This window comes from Neovison vison, chromosome 2, assembly GCF_020171115.1.
Source record: "Neovison vison isolate M4711 chromosome 2, ASM_NN_V1, whole genome shotgun sequence".
NCBI classification, from domain to species: domain Eukaryota; kingdom Metazoa; phylum Chordata; class Mammalia; order Carnivora; family Mustelidae; genus Neogale; species Neogale vison.
The window spans coordinates 78,649,285-78,672,020 of record NC_058092.1 but is presented as its reverse complement, the minus strand read 5'-3'; the positions used below and the strand labels follow the sequence as shown (position 1 = coordinate 78,672,020).

Here is a 22,736-nt window from a genome sequence, read left to right as displayed (position 1 = left end):
CTTCCCTAGGTGGGACACAGCATCATTTGACCCTATACCAGCATCCTCTAATCTTCACAGAACCACTAAGGTCCTCTTCCTTCCCTATCTACCACGTTAACTGGGATGTAGAGCAGATACCCCATACTCTCTTCTATATATGACAATAGGAGTTGTCCCTAATAACCAAGCTAGTACTGGCTTCTCCCTTTAGAAATCCCCACATTTGAGTATATTCTCACTGGTTTCTCAGGCATATTCCAGACTCTCCAAGAAATCTCTTACCATTTTATTCTTTTTCTTTACTAAACTTTTTTTTTAAAAAGATTTTATTTAGCTTTGCGCAGTGGCAGTATCGTAGCCAATGAGGTTTATCCGAGGCGCGATTATTGCTATTTAAAAGATTTTATTTATTCATTTGATAGAGAGAGAGAAAGATTGAAGGAGGCAGAGAGAGAGGGAGAAGCAGACTCCCCGCTGAGCAGAGAGCCTGATGTGGGGCTTGATCTTAGGACCCTGGGATCACGACCTGAGCTGAAGGCAGATGAGCCACCCAGGTGCCCCATTTTCTTTTATTCTTAAATGGAAACTCCAGAGTGGGTTGATTTTATACATGTGGTATATGTCCATCTGAGGGTAATACCTATCTCCTCACTGCAGATACCCTCTATCTTTAATCTTTATTCAGGATATGTTTGTATCTCCCTCCTAACTTTAATTTGGCTAGGAAGATGGGAAGCAGATGAATGAGAAGGAAAATCTTTCATCAAAATCCTTAATCCTTCACCTTCTACAAAGCTGAGGACACCACGGACCACTCTTCTTCTTCTAGTTCCCTTACTTGTAACAACTGAAGTGAATGACTGATTAAAGGTAGCTGAGGAGTTTATAACTGTTTCTCTGTAAACTCTGAGTGAGTGGTAGTGGAGGTGGTGCTATACGCAACTATTCATGGGGTGGTTCCTCAGCTACAACTTATACAGAGGTAGGCAAAGTCCTACCTAACACAAAAATCTAAATTTAAATATCATTCAAATTATTAAAATTACCTAATTACAATTCATACAATGCATACTGTGGTCTCAAGTACCCGTTAAGAAGGAAATGTTGAGGGGCACCTGGGTGGCTCAGTCATTAAGCATCTCCTTTCAGCTCAGGTCATGAAACCAGGGTCCTGGGATTTAGCCCTGCATCGGGCTCTCTGCTCTGCAGGAACCCTACTTCTCCTCTCCTACTCCTCTTGCTTGTGTTCCCTCTCTTACTGTGTCTCTCTCTTTCATATAAAGAAATAAAATCTTAAAATTTTTTTTTAAAAAAAGAAGGAAATGTTAATGTAAAACATTCTTTTAAGATTTGTTTTTCTGGGGCGCCTGGGTGGCTCAGTGGGTTAAGCCGCTGCCTTCGGCTCAGGTCGTGATCTCAGGGTCCTGGGATCGAGTCCCGCATTGGGCTCTCTGCTCAGCAGGGAGCCTGCTTCCTCCTCTCTCTCTGTCTGCCTCTCTGCCTACTTGTAATCTCTCTCTCTCTGTCGAATAAATAAATAAAATCTTTAAAAAAAAAAAAAAAAGATTTGTTTTTCTGGGGACGCCTGGGTGGCTCAGTGGGTTAAACTTCTGCTTTCAGCTCAGGTCATGATCTCAGGGTTCTGGGATCGAGCCCTGCATCAGACTCTCAGCTCAGCAGGGAGCTGCTTCCCCCTCTCTCTCTGCCTGCCTCTCTGCCTACTTAGGATCTCTGTCAAATAAATAAATAATTAATTTTTAAAAAAAGATTTGTTTTTTCTGTTGATTATAAAAGTAATACATGGGGGCGCCTGGGTGGCTCCAGTCAGTTAAGCGTCTGCCTTCAGCTCAGGTCATGATCCCAGGGTCCTAGGATCAAGGCCACATTAGGCTCCTTGCCCAGTAGGAAACTTACTTCTCCCTCTCCGTCTGTCCCTCCCCCACTGCTCATGCTCTGTCTCTCTCTCTCTTCCACTCTCAAATAAATAAAATATTAAAAAAAGTAATACATGACCATTGTAGAAAATTTAGAAAATGTAGAAGAGCATAAATTAGAAAATAAAAAATAACCTATCAGTCACAGAGTAAATTAAAACAATGGAGAATCTAAGAATAATGTACAAAATGGCATCTGTACAAATGCATAGTATGAGATCCTTCTTTAGACAATAAATTTATGTTTGCATAAACTAAAGTTAAAGTTAGTATTCATATTCCACCTGGGGAGACTGAGAGAATTATATTCCACCCCCAAGTACATGCTATAAAGAGAAGTCAGAGGAAGGAATAGTGTACTTTCAGGGAAAAAGATCAGTGAAACACTTGTGATAAATGTGTTTGATAAATGGAGAAGGTAACTTTGGTCTTTGACTGTCTTCTCTTAATTCCAAACCCTGACTGAGTGCCAGGTGTATATTCTACCTTTAAATTATAAAAGATGCTCCATCTTCATAAACCCATGTGAATTTTATTTTAGCTAAATAATCTGAATTAATTTCTGGTTTTTGGCAAACATACCATACAAGCTGTTTCTCAACAGGAGTTCCCATAAATTAAACTGACTTACTATTTTAAGACTGAAAGCACTATTCACTACCAGAGTTAAAAATCCAGTAGGTAATAATGGGTGACTTTAAGCATTGGGTAAAAGATTTCTGAGACTCAATAATTACCTTCTGAAAGAAATTACAGTAATCTCTTCTTAAAATATAGATTGCTACTTCTTTTAGTCCTTCTAGTCCATACATATCAGCCATATTGAGTATCTGACTAAAATAAAAATAGATACACTGTTAATTCTCCAATTTAAAAACCAAGAAATAACACACAATAATTTCCTGATAATATATAGTCTGTTTAGAAAAAATAATAATCTGAATTATTTTAACTCTAACTCCCTCTGCTATATAATAAATATCCTTTATGGGTAATAAAAAGGACACAGGTCAAAAATTGAAAGCACTGTCACATGACTTGGTTAGTGGAGAATAACAAGAAGTAAATTTGGAGATGTTTCAATCAAAATCCCCTCATATTTTCAGTGACATATATATCAAAGTTCAGGAAGCTGCTTCGAAGGCTGTAAAAGTTAACAAAACTCTTTGCAACAAATTTGTATAATAAAACCTTACTTGGGAGAAGGGTAATTAATTGATGCTTATTATAATGAAAATCCCTATCAATGACTCTGAGATTAGAAACAGTATCCAGGGGCACCTGGGTGGCTCAGTGGATTAAGCCTCTGCCTTCAGCTCAGGTCATGATCTCAGGGTTCTGGGATCTGAGCCCTCCCTCAGCAGGGAGCCTGCTTCCTCCTCTCTCCCTCTTTGCCTGCCTCTCTGCCTACTTGTGATCTCTCTGTCAAATAAATAAATAAAATCTTAAAAAAAAAAAAAAGAAAGAAAGAAACAGTATCCAATGACTCATAGTTTCCACTGCTTCTTTCATTTGGCAAGTTTATTTCCCAGTACCACACTTACTTTAGGTATTTAGGAAACCGACAAGCCTTGAGAGCATTATAAAATTTCATATAGGTTTCCAAGGGGCAAAACTTCAGTACTTAATACCTGTGACTCATGACACTTTCCCTCCAAAAGTATATTTATTCAGTTTGTAATTAAAGGAACCAATGAAAATTGAAATTAAAGGAGCAGCTTTCATTTGTTTGATATTAGAACAGCAATAAAAGAAGAGGACATCAAAAAAATTAGAAGAGCAAGGTATATTTCACTTTCCAGAATGATTTTAGCAATTTAGATGGCATTTCACTGAAGAGCTCCATAACCATTGTTGTTCTTCAGGATACCTATATTTTTAAAGTAATTTTAAGGTTTTTCTTTTTCCTTTTCTTTTGCTGCTTAACAGAGTAATCCTAAAATCTAAAAATAAAGTGGTAAGATAAATGTTCAAAATGTGATAAAGATTTGATTTTACTTTATAAAAACCTGTTTCTATTTTCCAAAACAAATATAAGCATTTTTGAACAAAATAAGAGTCAAATACTTTTCTTAGTCTTCTAACTGAATTGCTAGATCACCTTTTTCTTCTAAATAAGGTGATCTACTGTTTTTAGATATTCCCAACACACAAGATATGGCAAAATAATAAATGTGAAGCTTTTACTTCACTGATACTTTACAACATAGCTCAACAAAGCAGAAACCACAAGGTATTAAAACTTTTATATTTAAAATCACTAAAAAGTAATACATACCCAACATTAGCTTTGTCTGGAAAGTCCAAAGTTCCTCCATATATAAAATGCATCATAACAGTCATTTCTACATGGTTTATACTAAAAAATAAAAGAAAACTTAATTCAAATCCAGAAATAATTAAAGTTTAACTGATATCAATGATACATTCTATTTTCTCATAAAATTTTAGTCAAGATAAAGTTTTAATCTCACTTTTATCTGAAGAATATATTCTTCAAATAATATCCATGCAGTTATTCCATTAATCTAAAATGAAGTATAAATGCAGTTATAGATTTTTATATGTTACACGATGTTATTAATATGTTATTAAATCACTGGTACCTGTTGAGCATCTTCTGTAATGAACGTTTATTTATTTTTTATTTATTTATTTGACAGAGAAAGCAAGAGAACACAAGCAGGGAGAACAGCAGAGGGAGAGGGAGAGCAGGCTCCCTACTGAGCAGGGAGCCCAGAAAGGGTCTCAATCCCAAGACTGTGGAATCATATCCAAGCTGAAGGCAGACACTTAACCAACTGAGCCACCCAGGCGTCCCTGTAACAAACTTTTAGAGTTAGAAGGGATCTGAGAAGTCACAATACAATCTCTCGCTCATTAGGAAATCCTCTCCTCAGCATCACTGGCAAATGGCCTCTGCCCCAGATAAACAACTCTATCCACTAGAAAGATTCTTGTTATGCTGTACAGATTTCTGAGTTTGTAATATCTATCCAGCTGCTCTAGTTTGACCAAAATCCCTGTTACATAGGTGAAAAGTAAAGCCATGACTTAAGAAGTAGCCTGGAGTGATAATTTTTGTCCTACTGACTACTGGATCTCAAACTGAATTCATGGCCTCCTTCCTCTTTCCCACCTCCCCCAGTACCCCAGATTCAGTCTCCTTTCTGCTATTCCCATTTTGTTCACATTACTGTTATAGGGCTTCTTTTTTTTTTTTTTTAAAGATTTTATTTATTTATTTGAGAGAGAGAGACAGTGAGAGAGAGCATGAGCGAGGAGAAGGTCAGAGAGCTGGGAGCCCGATGCGGGACTTGATCCCGGGACTCCAGGATCACGCCCTGAGCCGAAGGCAGTCGTCCAACCAACTGTGCCACCCAGGCGTCCCTGTTATAGGGCTTCTTGCATCTTATCTCAACCTCTGCCTCTGTGCCAAGGGGACTGAATTATCTGATTCATGGGCAACAATCACTGGTCATTGGTCAGGAGGAGCTCAAGATGAGAGGTAACTGGATTTCCATTTTCCTTCTTCTCTGCTGAACAAGTATGAAGAAGTGATTGGGAAGAAGTGCATCTACAACAAATGTCAGACTTACTTTCAGGTGGGTTGTCATAGAAGGGACATAGTAAGCAAGTAAACTTTGGTTCTTGCATTAACACACATTTTACGGCTTTAACAGTTTTTATCAGTAATAAAGGAAATTTAGGGCACCTGACCGGCTCAATTAAGTATTGACCCTTGATTTTGGCTTAGGTCATGATCTCAGAGTCATGAGATGGAGCCCTCATAGGACTCTGCTCAGTGGGAAGTCGGCTTGAGATTCTTTCCTGCTCTCTCTCCCTCTGCCCCGTCCCTGGTTGCACACACATTTTCTCTAAATTAAATAAATAAAATCTTTAAAAAATAGTAACAGAAATGCTTTCTTACTTCATCTGCTAGTTCTCTCATATTATTTTGAACAGGAATAAAGCATATTATTCGCCCACCTCAACTCTAATACCATCTAGATTATAAACTATAAACCTAGAGTCTGAGATTCTTCTTAATTCCCGCCCTCATTATAGCCCATCACTTATACCTTCAAAAATTCTTCAAATCAGCCTCTTCTATTTCTCTTCTAACTACTCTGGGTTAGCCTCTTATTTTCTCTCATCTGTACTATGATTATATGTTCTCTCTCATGGGGGTTTCCTACCTGAAATAATCCTTTCATATCCCATTTCCCATACTGGTATTAGACTGAATTCTTCAAATCAGCCTCTTCTATTTCTCTTCTAACTACTCTGGGTTAGCCTCTTATTTTCTCTCATCTGTACTATGATTATATGTTCTCTCTCATGGGGGTTTCCTACCTGAAATAATCCTTTCATATCCCATTTCCCATACTGGTATTAGACTGAATTCTTCAAATCAGCCTCTTCTATTTCTCTTCTAACTACTCTGGGTTAGCCTCTTATTTTCTCTCACCTGTACTATGATTATATGTTCTCTCTCATGGGGGTTTCCTACCTCTCATGGGGGTTTCCTACCTGAAATAATCCTTTCATATCCCATTTCCCATACTGGTAATTAGACTGAAAACCCTTCCACAATTCTCCACAGCCCATAGGAAAAAAGTCCAAATTCCTTAGCTTGGTATATATGTTCTTTTATCATCTGACCTCTAATTCTCCCTCTCTAGCAACTGTTCCAAGATAAATGAACATATTTATCATTTCCTATACCTGAACTACTTATAATTCCTTATACATCTAACCCTTAGTAAAACTGTTTACTGTTTAAAATGCTGTCCCTCTCTACTTATTTCATCTTTCGGACACTAGACATGTGGCTTTTTATCTCTGAATGTTTCCTCAATGTCCCCAAAGCAAAAAAAAAAAAAAAATCGCTGAATGGTAAACAGTAATAACTAACATTCATTGAGCACTTATGAGCCAGTTACTGAGCTAGTAAGTATTTTGAATGCCATTTGCTCATTTAATCAACATAATAACTCAACAACATACATTATTATTATTTATTATAATGAAAAACTGAAATTAAGTAACTTGCCCATAGCCAAAAGGCTAGTGATACACTATAAGTCCAGGCTGACTGACTCTAAAGTGCAGGCTCTAAAGCAGTACACTACACTCTATGTTTCCATTATCACATTTATCAAACTGACTTGTAATATTTTTGTTTACACATTGTTTCTCCTTCTAAACTAAGTTCTGTTAGGGCAGGCTGTGTCTTAGATTCATCCTTGCATTTCTAATAGCAGCTGAATGTCAGCATTCATTCAATACCCCCCAGAATGTGAAGAATTTTCTTCACTCATACAACATAGGAGATCTGCAGTGGAATCAGTGGGAACAGTGCTGATAAGATTCCTACAGGGTGTGTGTGTGTGTGTGTGTGTGTGTGTGTGTGTGTGTGTGTGTGTGTGTGTTTTAAGATTTTTATTTATTTATTTGACAGAGATCACAAGTAGGCAGAGAGGCAGGCAGAGAGAGAGAGGAAGGGAAGCAGGCTCCCTGGTGAGCAGAGCCCGATGCGGGACTCTATCCCAGGACCCTGGGATCATGACCTGAGCCGAAGGCAGAGGCTTTAACCCACTGAGCCACCCAGGCGCCCTCCTACCGTTTTTAAAGAATTTTATCTAATATCTGCTAAAGGAAAGAAAGAAGGCAGGCAAGAAGAAAAGAAATAAAGTCCCACAGGGTAGGACTCAGAAAAGTGTCTGATTCTATTGTCTTTATATAACATATGCTCAGTAAATGTTTGAAGAATGTTTAATGAATGGCTTATTAAGGCACTTATGGCATCTTCCTAACCCTGCAGAGGAGTATTGCATTGAAAATACACAAGTATTTTTCAATTAACTTTATACAAATTTACTGTCTTCTACAATGGCTAAGTACTGGTTTCTGCTGATTAAGAAACTCCACATCTTTAATACTTAGGAAAAAAGTTAAATCTCTACATATTCTCATTTTTATATTATGGATATGAGAAAATTTGGTCTCAGAATAATTATGCCACATTAATTGTAGTCTGTTAATCCAGAACACTAGCATAATTACTAGAATTTATACTATTCCATGCACCTTTCCTCAAAATTTCAAGGGCCATTCTTATTGTTAGTGAGAACTGATCATTTATGTTTAAATAACAGTTTCTTTCAAGACTTGACATATTTAAGTAAAAGATAACACTGACTAAATAAAAACAAAAGTAGTTTTGTTAAAATAAATTGCAAACTCTAGATATTTGAGCTTATATATCAATATATATGATAGTTATAAAAATGACAAGAAACCATTTTTCTGAAGCTTTACAGATGTTTTACTAAGCTGTATTCTCATTACGTTGTTGTAAGTCATTTGCATTTTTACTAAAAGTATTTATAATGACATAATCAACTGGCCTAGAAAAACAACAAATCACTTCAAAAGCCGACAGTTTAAACGGAAAGACTGAAAGCACTATCAAAATTTAAATGTTTACTGTTTAAAATGCTATCCCTCTCAGAATAAAAGCTTTTAGGATATAAAAACATTGCATAGACTCAAGGAGAAAAATCTATTAGAGCTCTAAGACCAGAGAATAAACATGTACCCCATCTGCTAAAATCTCTGTGCTTCATGTGTGCTTCCTAAAGTTTAAGGATTCTTTGTGTGTGGGCTAAAGTATTATAAGGACTCACTCATAAGTTAGTTCATTCACATTCGAAACTTATTGAATGACAGGCTCTATTCTAGACCTTGAGGCTATAAGCAGCTTACATTTTAGAGGGAGGACATGGAGAGTAAATATATAAACAAAGATACAAAGAAGACAATTTTAATAGTGAAAAGTGCCATGAAAAGAACACAATAGGATAACATAAAAGGGGGTAACTGGAGATTTGGGCTATAGTTAACTTTTGGTGGGACACTATGGCAAAAAACCAAGGGGCCAGATCATATAGGATCTTACAGGCTGTGCTAAAGATTTGGGTTTGATTTTAACTGTGATGAGGAGGCACTGAACAATTTTGGTCAGAAGAGAAATCTATCTAGTTTATATTTCAGAAGATCATCCTGAAAATTCAGTGCAATCCCAGGAATCTCCAAGGGAGTTGAGAAAATCCAAATTTTTGCTCCAAAGCCCCAAACCACCACTGAAAGACTTCTATTTACATAAGATGTAAATATGTGGAGTTAGTTATATTGGCTGTGGTTCAATTTCCAGTGCAGGATGTGGAAAATTTCCCCCTCTTCCACCAAAACTGGAGGATTTCCTTTTACCTTCCAAAACGATGGCATAGGTAGAACTAGGATTAGGGACTCTGCTATTCCTACCTCAATTTATTGAAGGCTGTCCCTCTTAAAAAATATCATGTGCATTATGTCTATGAGTTACCAATTCATTAAAAACACTATGATTTTTTTCTGTAAGGAAAGACAGGAATTCATTCTAATCTACTGCAAAAAACATCCTGCATACATTGCAATATAACAAAGGCACAGTTCCAAAAAGGGCTGCTGATCAAGCAAAGCAGGCACTGCTGTCCTGGTATTGGTAATGGCCCTTACTTGAACCCTTTTCTTGCTAGAAAATGAGAATAATCTAATCTAGGGAAAAAGAAAAGACAAGTATTAGTAAACATTATATACTACGTACCAAGTACTATCTTGTTTAATCCTTTCAATAACTTTAAGAAACTCAGGTAAGGCAAGCAATGTCCCTAAACTAATGTAACAAGTTAGGACTGATGTTGGACTGTCTATAATGACACCAAAGTCCATGATCTTTCTACTATACTACATTACCCATGGAAACATCCACCCAAGTTTACAATATAAGCTAATGTGAAGTAAGAACTATTTTGTAGGTTACTTTGGTATAATATAAAAATTCCTGGGCGCCTGCAAAAGCTGCTGCTTTTGGCTCAGGTCATGATCTCAGGGTCCTGAGATCAAGTCCCACATCGGGAATCTCTGCTCAGCAGGGAGGCTGCTTCCCCCTCTCTCTCTCTCTGCCTACCCTGCTTCCCTCTCTCTCTGCCTACTTGTGATCTCTCTCTCTGTCAAATAAATAAATAAAATCTTTTAAAAATATATATAAAAAGTCCAAAAAGTTGTGATTTTTTTTTCCAAGCTTTATTTATTTATTTTGGAGAGACAGAGACTCTGTGTGTGTGTGTGTGTGTGTGTGTCTGTGTGTCTGTGTGTGTGTGTCTGTGTCTGTGTGTCTGTGTGTGTGTAGGAGTCGGCGGAGGGGCAGAAGAGAGGAAGAGAAAGAATACTTCAAGCAGACTCCCCTCTGAGTACGAAGCCTGATGAGGGGCTCGATCTCACACCCACTGAGATCATGACTTGAGCCGAAACCAAGAGCCAACTGCTCAACTAAAACAAGTTTAGCTACTTACATTTGGCTTTCCCTTGAGCAAGCTACTAAATTTGGTCAGTGGTAGTCAAGCCAGATTATAAGAGGAGATATTTATCCATCATATCCATCATTATCAAGGATGGAAAATTACATGTAAGGGAATGGAGACCACTAGTTGATGGTACTACTTCTTTCTTGTCTACGGACCTCTTAAGTAGGCTTCACCTTCAAAAGGCTGTGGGTTTTGAATGTTTAATCTGATCTCTCCTGAGGGCTGATTAGGGACTGCTTTTATTCCTACAGCTTTTCCCTCTCCCTCTGCCTGCTGCCCCACCTGCTTGTGCAGTCAAATAAATAAATAAATAAAGTATTAAAAAAAAATTAGGGACACCTGGGTGGCTCAGTTGTTAAGCATCTGCCTTCAGCTCAGGTCATGATGCCAGGATCCTGGGATGGAGCCCCACATCAGGCTCCCTGCTCAGCAGGAAGCCTGCTTCTCCCTCTCCCATTCCTACTCCTTGTGTTCCCTCTCTTGCTGTGTCTCTCTCTGTCAAATAAATAAATAAAATCTTTTTAAAACATTAAAAATAAAATCAGGGTCCTTATATAAGATAACCAGAGAGCTCTCTCTTTCTCCCTCTCGCTTCTTTTCATCTCCTCATGCCCTCATGCACTAAGAAAAGGCCAGTCATTAAGCTCATACAAAGAACCAGCGGTCTGCAACCCTAGTAAGAGCTCTTACAAGACACAAACCTTGCTGGCACTCTGATCTTGCCAAACTGTGAGAAAATAAATTTTTGTTATTTAAGCCACCTAGTAGTAGTATTTTATTATAAGAGTCTGAGAAGACTGACACATTATCTCTATTGCTAAATGCTTCATACTAACTCTCATTTTCAGAAGATGTACTTTGATGAATTTCACGACATGAGAAACATTTCATTGAGCACATGGGGAAATCAGATTCATAAAAAGTGCTTTGTATGAAGTATTATTTGTAGGCAAGCTGCCTTGTAAGAATTATGCTTACCCTTGAAGAGTTATGTACTCTTGGGAGCTTTCAGCCCAACAGCCACTCAGCATTGCAGCAAAATAACTAGATCTGGCACTTAAAATGGCTCTAAAGGGAAGGGGAGGGGAAAAAACACAGGTAAACATTTATGTACTATGCAAAATATAATTTTTATGAAACTCTACATCTTTTCAAAAAAACTTTTTTTTAATTAACATATAATGTATTATTTGTTTCAGGGATACAGGTCTGTGACTCATCAGTCTTAGACAATTCACAACACTCACTATACACATACCCTCCCCAATGTCCATAACCCAGCCACCCTATCCCTCCCCCCTACCCCCGAGCAACCCTCAGTTTATTTTCTGAGATTAAGAGTCTCCTACAGTTTGTCTCCCTCCCTGGTCCCATCTTGTTTCATTTTTTCCCTGCCTACCCGCCATGGCCCCTCACCCTATCTCTCAAATCCCTCATATCAGAGAGATTACATGATAATTGTCCTCCTCTGATTGACTTATTTTGCTTAGCACAATATCCTCTAGTTCCATCCATGTCATTGCAAATGGCAAGATTTTGGTTTTTTGATGGCTGCATAGTATTCCATTGTGTGTATATATATATATATATATATATCTCCCACCTCTTCTTTATCCACTCCTCAGTTGATGGACATCTAGGTTCTTTCCATAGTTTGGCTATTGTGGACATTGCTGCTATAAACATTTGGGTGCACGTACCCTTTTGGATCACTCCATTTGTATCTTTAGGGTAAATACCCAGTAGTGCAATTGCTGGGCCATAGGGCAGCTCAATTTTCAACTTTTTGAGGAAACTCCATGCTTTTTTCCAGAGTGGCTGCACCAGCTTGCATTCCCACCAACAGTGTAGGAGGATTCCTCTGAAACTCTAAATCTTAACTCTTTAAACATAATAATATATTTGTCTTGTTTGTATTTACTGGTAGGATTATAATAATAAAAATTATAAACTTATATTTATACCTAAATTTTGTTTTGTTTTGTTTTTTAGAGAGAGAGCACATGCATGAGTGGGGTGGAGAGGTGGAGGGAGAGGAGAAGGAAGAGGAAGACAGAGAATTTTAAGAGGTTCCACACCCAATAGGGAATCTGACATGGGGCTTGATCTCACAAGCCTGAGATCATGACCTGAGCTGAAATCAAGAGTTGGACACAATCAATTAAGCCACCCAGGCACCCTAATATACCTAAATATTTTGGTTATTTAATTAGAACATTAATTCCAGTGTCCTTTTATCTTTTCTATTTTTTCCTCTGAAAGCTTTTTACCTTTAATAATGATTGAAACTGTTTTCATGAGTAAGAGTAATAAATTATTTGCAAATGGAGAAATAAAGAACAAAAGATGTTATTTAATATTTTAAGGGAGTATTAATAAGAAAGGCACTAGAACCGTAAAGGTCCTGAGTTCAAGTTCAGAATTTACCCAATTGTGCTAAAGAAAAGCAGTATCTTAGATGTGAGAAATAATATAAAAGATATTTTCTTTTGAATTTCATTCTACCTTCTCACATAAAATGTCCATTCATTCTTTAATTCAACAAATATGTATTGATTTCTATTTTGTGCTAGGCACTATTATAAGTGCTAGGAATATAGCACTAAAGGAGATACACAGAACAATGTTATATTCTAGTGGAGAATGGTATCGAAGAATGCAGAGCTAGAAGGAGAAGAAAAATATGCTTCTGGCAATGGTTTACTAGGTTGTCTCAGATCAACACTCCTGAAAACAGCTGGGGAAAAAAGGGAAATACATATAAATATATACATACATAAATATATAGAAATTTTTTTAAGAAAGCAAGAATGATTTGAAAGCATCAGAAAGATACCATCATGGTAGATTTCGAAACAAATTATAAGAGAGAAAACAAAAGAGCAGATCCAAGTTTTTTTTGAAAGATTATTTATTTATTAGAGAGAGAGAGAGAGATCACAAGGAGGCAGAGAGGCAGGCAGAGAAGGGGGAAGCAGGATCCCTGCTGAGCAGAGAGCCCAATGTGGGGCTTGATCCCAGGACCCTGAGATCATGACCTGAGCCAAAGGCAGACACTCAACCGACTGAGCCACCCAGGTGCCCCCCAAGTATTTTTTTTTTTTAAGATTTTATTTATTTGAGAGAGGGAGGCATGGTGAGAAAGGTAACACAAACAGGGGGAGTGGGAAAGGGAGAAGCAGGCTTCCTGTTGAGCAGGGAGCCCTATGTGAGGCTTGATCCCAGGACCCTGGGATCATGACCTGAGCTGAAGGTATACGCTTACCAACTGAGCCACCGAGGTGTCCCTGACCCAAGTATTTTAGGTAACTTTTTCCATTGAGGCAACTGCCAATATCTCTTATGAAAACAGATGCAAAAATCCTTAACAAAATATTAGTAAACCAGATCCAACAATAAGTGGGATTTATTACTGAGATGCAAATGCAAGGGTGATTCAGTAACTGCAAATCAATCAAAGCAATACATCACATCAACACAAGTAGGATAAAATCCATATAATCATTTCAATAGATGCCAAAAAAGCATTTGACAAAGTATACCATCCATTCATGATAAAAATCCTCAAGAGAGTAGGTTTAGAGGAACATACCTCAACGTAAGGGCCACACATAAAAAACACACAGCCATCATCATACTCAATGGTGAGAAAGCTTTCCCCTAAGGTCAGTAACATGACAAGGATGTCCACTCTCACCGCTTTTATTAAACATAGTACTGAAAGTCCTAGTGACAGCAATCGGACAAGAAAAAGAAATAAAAGCCATCCATATTAATGAGGAATAAGTAAAACTGTCACTATTTGCAGATGACATACTATATATAGCAAACCCTAAAGACTCCACCAAAATTCCATTAGAACTGATAAATGAATTCAGTAGGGTCACAGGACATATAATCATTATATAGAAATCCACTGCATTTCTATATACTACTAATGAAGTATCAGAAAGAGAAACAAGAAAACAATCCCATTTGTAATTGTAGTAAAAACAGTAAAAGATACCTAGGAATAAACCTAACCAAAGAGGTGAAAGACTGTACTCTGAAAACTATAAAACACTGAAAACAGAAACTGAAGACAACACCAAAAAATGGAAAGATTCTCCATGCTCATGGATTGGATGGACAAATATTATTAAAATGTCTAGGGGTGCCTGGGTGGCTCAGTCGTTAGGCATCTGTCTTCGGCTCAAATCATAATCCTGAGGCCTGGGATCGAGCCCCACATAAGGCTCCCTGCTCAACGGAGAGTGTGCTTCTTCCTCTCCCACTCCCCCTGCTGTGTTCCCTCTCTCACTGTCTCTCCCTGTCAAATAAATAAATTAAATTAAAAATAAAAAATCTTAAAATGCCTATACTACCCAAAGCAATCTACAGATTTAATGCAATCCCTATCAAAATACCAACAGCATTTTTCACTAAATTCAAACAAATAATCTTAAATGTATATGAAACTACAAAAGACCATTAGACAAAGCAATTCTGAAAAAGAACAAAACTGAAGTTGGGACGCCTGGGTGGCTCAGTTGGTTAAGCAGCTGCCTTCGGCTCAGGTCATGATCCCAGCATCCTGGGATCAAGTCCCATATCGGGCTCCTTGCTCGGCAGGGAGCCTGCTTCTCCCTCTGCTTCTGCCTGCCATTCTTTCTACCTGTGCTCACTCTCTCTTCCTCTCTCTCTCTGACAAATAAATAAAATCTTTAAAAAAAAACCAAAAACTGAAGGTATCACAATCCCAGATTTCAAGATATACTACAAAGCTGTAGTAATCAAAAGAGTATGGTGCTGGAAAAAATAGACAAATAGATCAACGGAACAGAATAGAGAACCTAGAAATAAACCCATGATTAATCTGGACAAGGATTAATTTTCAACAAGAGAGACAAGAATATACAATGGGAAAAAAGTCTCTTCAAAAAAATGGTGTTGGGAAACGGGACAGCTACAAGCAAAAGAATGAAACTGGACCACTTTATCACACCATATAAAAAAATTAACTCAAAATGGATTAAGGACTTCAAAGTGAGACCTGGAAATCCTAGAAAAAAGAGGAGTGAAACCCTAAGAGTCCTAGAAGAGAGCACTGGCAGTTAAATACTCTGACCTCGGCCATAGCTACATTTTTCTGGCTATGTCTCCTGAGGCAAGAGAAACAAAAGCAAAAATAAACTACTGGGACTACATGAAGATAAAAAAATTCCACACAGCAAAGGAAACAACCACCAAAACTAAAAGACAACCTATAGAATGGGAGAAGATAATTGCAAATAACATATCTAACAAAGAGTATCCAAAATACATAAAGAATTTACACAATTCAACACCAAAAAAAAAAAAAAGCAAACAATCCAAGTTAAAAATGAACAGAAGACATGAACAGACATTTCTACAAAGAAGATGTCCAGATAACCAACAGACACATGAGAACATGCTCAATAGCACCCATTAGCAGGGAAATAGAAATCAAAACCACAGTCACATATCACCTCACACCTGTCGGAACAACAACAACAAAAAAAACCGAGAAACAACAAGTGTCAGTGAGGATATGCAGAAAAAGAACCTCATGCACTGTTGATGGGAACACAAGCTGGTACAACCACTGTGGAAAACAATATGGAGGGTGCTCAAAAAGTTAAAAATAGAGCTACCCTACAATCCAGCAATTACTCTAGTAGATATTTACCCAGGAATACAGAAATGCTAATTCAAAGGGACACAAGCACCCCAATATTTAAAGCAGTATTTTCTACAATAGCCAGACTGAAGGAAGCAACCCAAGTTTTCACTGATAGATTAATGGATAAAAAAGAGGTATATATATTATTTTTTTTAAAGATTTTATTTTATTTATTTGACAGAGAGAGATCACAAGTAGGCAGAGAGTTAGGCAGAGAGAGAGGAGGAAGCAGGCTCCCTGCTGAGCAGAGAGCCCGACGCAGGACTCGATCCCAGGACCCCGAGATCATGACCTGAGCCGAAGGCAGCGGCTTAACCCACTGAGCCACCCAGGCGCCCAAGGTATATATATTATTTAATGGGAATGACATCTTACCATTTGCAACATGGATGGCGGTAGACAGTGTTAATGCTAAGTCAAATAATCCAGCTAGAGAAAGACAAATACTGTATGATTCCACTCATATGTGGAATTTAAGAAACAAAACAAAGGGGAAAAAAGGACACAAACCAAAAAGCAGCTATTAACTATAGAGAACAAACAGACGCTACCAGAGGGGAGGAAGGGAGGAGGATGACTTAAGTAGGTGAAGGGGATTAACAGCACAACTTACCATGATGAGCACTGAGTAATGCACAGAACTGTTGAATCACTATATTGTACACCTGAAACTAATATGACACTGTATGATAACTACAGTGGAAATAAAATTTTTAAATTTTTAAAAATTAAAAAAAAACTCATCAAATTGGACTTTTAACTGTCTGAATTTGATTATATGTGAATTCTATCCATTTTGAGTTTATCTTTGTGTAAGAGAATGGTCGAGTTTCATTCTTCTACATATAGCTGTCCAGTTTTCCCAGCACCATTTATTGAAGATCTGTCTTTTTTCCACTGTATATTTTTTCCTGTTTTGTCAAAGATTATTTGACCATAGAGTTGAGGGTCCATATCTGGGCTCTCTTCTCTGTTCCACTGGTCTATGTGTCTGTTTTTATGCCAGTACCATGCTGTCTTGGTGATCACAGCTTTGTAGTAAAGCTTGAAATCAGGTAACATGATGCCCCAGTTTTATTTTTGTTTTTCAACATTTCCTTAGCGATTTGGGGTCTCTGTGAATTCTAAACATAATAAACTTAACTGTAAGAAAAGAATAAAAATAAAACCTACTTAAGAAAGAAAATTACAGGCCAAGATGACTTCCCCAGTGAAGTCAAATAAACATTTAAATAAGATATAAAATCAATCATCCTCAAATAAATATTTATTAAAAATAAAATAGAAAAAAAAGAAGAAACACTTTTCAACTCATTTTATGAAGCCAACATAATCTTGAGACCTAAACCTAACAAGAACAATACAAAAAAGGAAAATCATGGGTCAACTTGTCTCAGAAATATAGATGAAAATATATTCAACAAAATATTTAACAAGCTGAATCCAGCAATAAATACATTGAATAAAATATCATAATCAAGTTGAAATATTATAGGAATGCAAGATTGCTTTAACATTTCAGATTCAAGTGATGTAATCTAGCATATTAACAAAATAAAGGAGAAAAAGTGTGATCATTAAAATAGATGCAGAAAAGCATTTGACAAAATTCACCAATTTATGACTTTAAAAATGTAGGCAATTCCAATCAAAATCTCAGAAAGCTATTCTATAGATATTGACAAAGTGATTCTAAAATTTATATTAGGGGCGCCTGGGTGGCTCAGTGGGCTAAATGATGTGCCTTCGGCTCAGGTCATGATTCCAGGGTCTTGGGATCAAGCCCCACATCGGGCTCTCTGCTCAGCAAGGAGCCTGCTTCCTCGTCAATCTCTGTCTGCCTCTCTGCCTACTTGTAATCTCTGTCAAATAAATAAGTAAATCTTAAAAAAAAAAAAAGTAGAAAATTTATATTAGAGGGACTCCAGGAGTGACTCAGTCAGTGAAGCATCTGCCTTTGGTTTAGGAAATGATCCCAGGGTCCTGGGATGGAGACCCATGCGGGGCTCCCTGCTTAGTAGAAAGTCTGCTTCTCCCACCCCCTCTGCTTCTCCTCCCACCTTGTGTGCACTCTCTCTCTCACTCTTGCTCATTCTCACTCTATCTCAAATAAATAAAATCTTTTTTAAAAATTAAATAAATAAAATGAATATGGAAAGGCAAAAAAGCAAAAATAGCCAATAAAAACTGGAAAGGAGTAAATACCCAGGAGTGCAATTGCAGGGTCGTAGGGAAGCTCTATTTTTAATTTCTTGAGGAATCTCCACACTGTTCTCCAAAGAGGCTGCACCAACTTGCATTCCCACCAACAGTGTAAGAGGGTTCCCCTTTCTCCACATCCTCTCCAACACATGTTGTTTCCTGTTTTGTTAATTTTGGCCATTCTAACTGGTGTAAGGTGATATCTCAATGTGGTTTTAATTTGAATCTCCCTGAGGGCTAATGATGATGAGCATTTTTTCATGTGTCTGATAGCCATTTGTATTTCTTGATTGGAGAAGTGTCTGTTCATATCTTCTGCCCATTTTTTGATGTGTTTGTCTGTTTCGTGTGGGTTGAGTTTGAGGAGTTCATTATAGATCCTGGATATCAACCTTTTGTCCCCAAAGATACAGATGTCGTGAAAAGAAGGGCCATCTGTACCCCAATGTTTATAGCAGCAATGGCCACAGTCGCCAAACTATGGAAAGAACCAAGATGCCCTTCAACGGATGAATGGATAAGGAAGATGTGGTCCATATACACTATGGAGTATTATGCCTCCATCAGAAAGGACGAATATCCAACTTTTGTAGCAACATGGACGGGACTGGAAGAGATTATGCTGAGTGAAATAAGTCAAGCAGAGAGAGTCAATTATCATATGGTTTCACTCACTTGTGGAGCATAACCAATAGCATGGAGGACAAGGGGCGTTAGAGAGGAGTAGGGAATTTGGGTAAATTGGAAGGGGAGGTGAACCATGAGAGACTATGGACTCTGAAAAACAGTCTGAGGGGTTTGAAGTGGCGGGGGGATGGGAGGTTGGGGTACCAGGTGGTGGGTATTATAGAGGGCACAGCTTGCATGGAGCACTGGGTGTGGTGAAAAAATAATGAATACTGTTTTTCTGAAAATAAATAAATTGGGAAAAAAAAAAAAGAAAAAGAAAATTACGTTCGTAAAGTGAAAAAAAAAAAAAAACTGGAAAGGAAGAACAAAGTTGGAGGATTCCGACTACCTGATTTCAAAAGAAACTATATAGTTAACAGTACTCATGACATCATGTACTGTTGAAAGAAAAGACGCATAGATCAGAGGCCAGAAACAGATCTACACTAATATGGTTAAAACTGAGTTTTGACAAAAGCACCATGGCAATTTAATGGAGAAAGAACAGTCTTTTCAAGAAATGGTTCCAGAACAATTGGACATCCACATACAAAAAAGTAAACCTAGACACAGACCTTTTACTTACACAAAAGTTAACTCAAAATTCACCAGAGGTCTAAATATAAAATACAAAACCCTAAACTTCCAGAAGAAGACAGGATCTTGGGTTTGGTGATGAATTTAGATACAATATTAAAGTACAAAGAAAAGAAAAAGAAAGAAAGAAAGAAAAAAGAAAAAGCAAAAGCTGTTAAGTTCAATTTTATTAAAATTAAAAACTTAACTGAGGGCTGCTGTGAGGGGAGAGACAGAGTAGCTGGGTGATGGACATTGGGGAGGGTATGTGCTATGGTGAGTGCTGTGAATTGTGTAAGACCGATGATTCACAGACCTGTACCCCTGAAAGAAATAATACATTCTATGTTAATTTTTTAAAAAAGTAGAACCTAATGGAAAAAGAAATTAAAAACTTTAGCAAGGCAACTACAATCAGTAATATTTTATTGTATATTTGAAAGTTGCCCAAAAAGTAAATCTTAAGTTTTCACCACAAGGGAAAAAATTTTTGTTGTAACTTTGTATGATGATGGATGATAACTAGATTTGGTGATCACTTCACTATGTATACAAATATCGAATGATAATGTTGAACACCTTTGAAACAAATAAAGTATGTCAACTTTAACTCAACAAAAAAATTTAAAACTTGCTCTGTAAATGACACTGTTAAGAGAATGAAAAGACAAGTCTCAGGGAGGAAGTAGTGGCAAATCACATTTCAGATGAAGGACTTCCATCCAAAATAGAAAAGAACTCCTAAAATTCAACATTTGACAACAAATGACCTACTTTAAAATGAGCAAAATATCTGAAAAAAAAAAAAAACAACCTCCCAATGATATACAGATGGCAAATAATCATGTGAAATATCCTGAAGATCCTCTGTCATTAGGGAAAAAGTAAAAGAGGGCACCTGGCTAGCTTGGTCAGTAGAGCATGTTGACTCTTCATCTCAGGGTTGTGAGTTCAAGCCCCATTTTGGGCATGGAACCTACTTAAAAGTCTTAAAAAGTTAAAAAAAATAATAAAATGAGATACCAGTACACAAAATGACTGAATTCCAAAAAACAGACACAATCAATTCCTGATGAAGATGAGGACCAAAAGGAACTCTCACTACTGCCAGTAGAAATTCAAGTTGGGGGTGCCTCAGTGGCTCAGTTGATTAAGTGACCAATTCTTGATTTTCGCTCAGGTCATGATTTCAGGGTCGTGAGATCAAGCCCCAAATCAGCCCCCACTGGATATGGAGCCTGCTTGAGTTTCTCTTTCTCTCTTCCTCTGCCCCTCCTTGACCCCCCACCCTTGGGTATGCTTTCTATCTATCACTCTTTCTCTCTCTCTCAAATAAATAGAAAGAAAGAAAGAAATGCAAGTGGTACGGGCACTTTGAAAGATAGTTCTGCAGCTTCTTACCAAGTTGAACATAATCTTACCATATATGATCTGACAATCACACTCCTGGGTATTCAACCATCTGATGTGAAAATTAGGCCATACAAAAACTTGCACACAAATGTCTACAACTTTATTCATAACACCAAGTCTAAGGCAACCATAATGTCCCTCAATAGGTGAATCACTAAACTGTGATATATTCTTAACAACAGAATATTACTCAGTGATAATAAAGGAATTAGGTCTGAAACTACACAAAAACACAGATGAATCTTAAATGCGTATTACTAAGCAAACAAAACCAGTCTGAAAAGGTTACATGCTGTTTGTATTATATAACATTCTGGAAAAGTTAAAACTGTGAAGACAGTTTTAAAAATTACCAGAGGGGCACCTGGGTGGCTCAGTGGGTTAAAGCCTCTGCCTTTGGCTCAGGTCATGATCCCAGGGTCCTGGGATCGGGGCCCACATCGGGCTCTCTGCTTGGTGGGGAGCGGCTTTCCCCTCTCTCTCTACCTGCCTCTCTGTCCACTTGTGATCTCTCTCTCTGTCGAATAAATAAATTTTAAAAAAATTACCAGAAATTTGGAGAGGGCATCAAACAAAGGGAAATTTTAGTTGAAACTATTCTGTATAATAGTATAATGGTAGGTGTAACATAATATGCATTTATACAACCTATAAATCTTTACAGCACAAATGAACCTCAATGTACATAAATTAAAACAAAAACACTTGAGATGTGGTCAGGGGACCCTAGGATGAAATGTAAACTGTGACAGAAGAATCTAACTGCATATAAATATATGAAATAACCTCACTGAAGGGAGTAGAAAAGAAAGGTCCTGACCTAAATAACTTTGGAAATGAGTATAGACTATAAGAACAAAGACAAAGGAACACTGTACTCCAGTTGGTGAAGTTATTTCCCATGAAGTAGGAATTAACAATTCTGAAACCATTATACAGCAATACTGGAACTGAAGAATTAAGTACTAGATATTGGATGATGAAAGCCAAGTTTGTTACTGCTACAGAAGATTAAGATGAGTAAAAGAGTAGACTAGAAAAAAAAAAAGAGTAGACTAGGATGGTCTGTGTGATGGCAGATTAGTGTTGGAGACATCAATATGAATTTATATTTAGCTTAATATAAAGATGGGCTCAGGGGGCACCTGGGCGGCTCAGTTGGTTAAACATCTGCCTTTGGCTCAGGTCATGATCGCAGGGTACTGGGATCAAGCCCTGCATTGGGCTCCCTGATCAGTGGGGAGCCTCTTTCACCCTGCTTGTGTGCTCATGTTCTCTGTCAAATAAATAAATAAAATCTTTTTTAAAAGATTGATTCATATAGAAATATTTATATCTATGTGCATATATGCAGGTTAGTATACATACATACATTTCTTTGCTCTGTCAGCTGAGAGACCTAAAAGAATCAGCAAACAAGCACACCCAGTACCCAGATATTAGTTTCTAATACCATCAGAATAAAAGAACCAGGGTTCATTAGAGAAATGGTTGGTTCTAGGACATATGAGCTTAGAGCATTTTTATTGTCCAAAAAATAAGGAACTACTACACACACACACACACACACACACACACACACACAATGATGTTGGGGGGAGATGTCAAAGGGACACAAAAACAAATTGAAAGAGGTCCTATAGCTAAAGCTGTAACAATTTCAGCAACAAAATAAATAAGCCAAAGTACAAAATAAGTATTAATCCATACTGATACATAGAAATGATTAAATAAATAAAAGGGGAGAAAAAGGAAAATTTCTTGTGCAAAAGAATTCCAAATAATTTAGATAGACATTCTTCCCTCAAGTAGATGAGCCATAACTCCCATTCCTTAAGTGTGGGCTATGTACAGTTACTTCTTTCC

General features: G+C 37.4%; 1 protein-coding gene and 1 pseudogene across 1 annotated transcript in view; one reads left to right on the top strand and one right to left on the bottom strand.

Annotated features, from left to right (window-relative positions):
- BTBD8 (BTB domain containing 8) overlaps window positions 1-22,736 on the bottom strand; it is a 114,032-nt gene that overhangs the window by 34,471 nt on the left and 56,825 nt on the right. Inside the window, exons 5-7 of the mRNA XM_044238678.1 lie at window positions 11,306-11,395; window positions 4,195-4,275; window positions 2,654-2,750 (exon numbers count right to left, since the gene is read on the bottom strand). Coding sequence (XP_044094613.1) covers window positions 2,654-2,750; window positions 4,195-4,275; window positions 11,306-11,395 — 268 coding nt within the window. The remainder of the gene's footprint in view (window positions 1-2,653; window positions 2,751-4,194; window positions 4,276-11,305; window positions 11,396-22,736) is intronic.
- LOC122901435 lies at window positions 315-471 on the top strand (annotated as a pseudogene).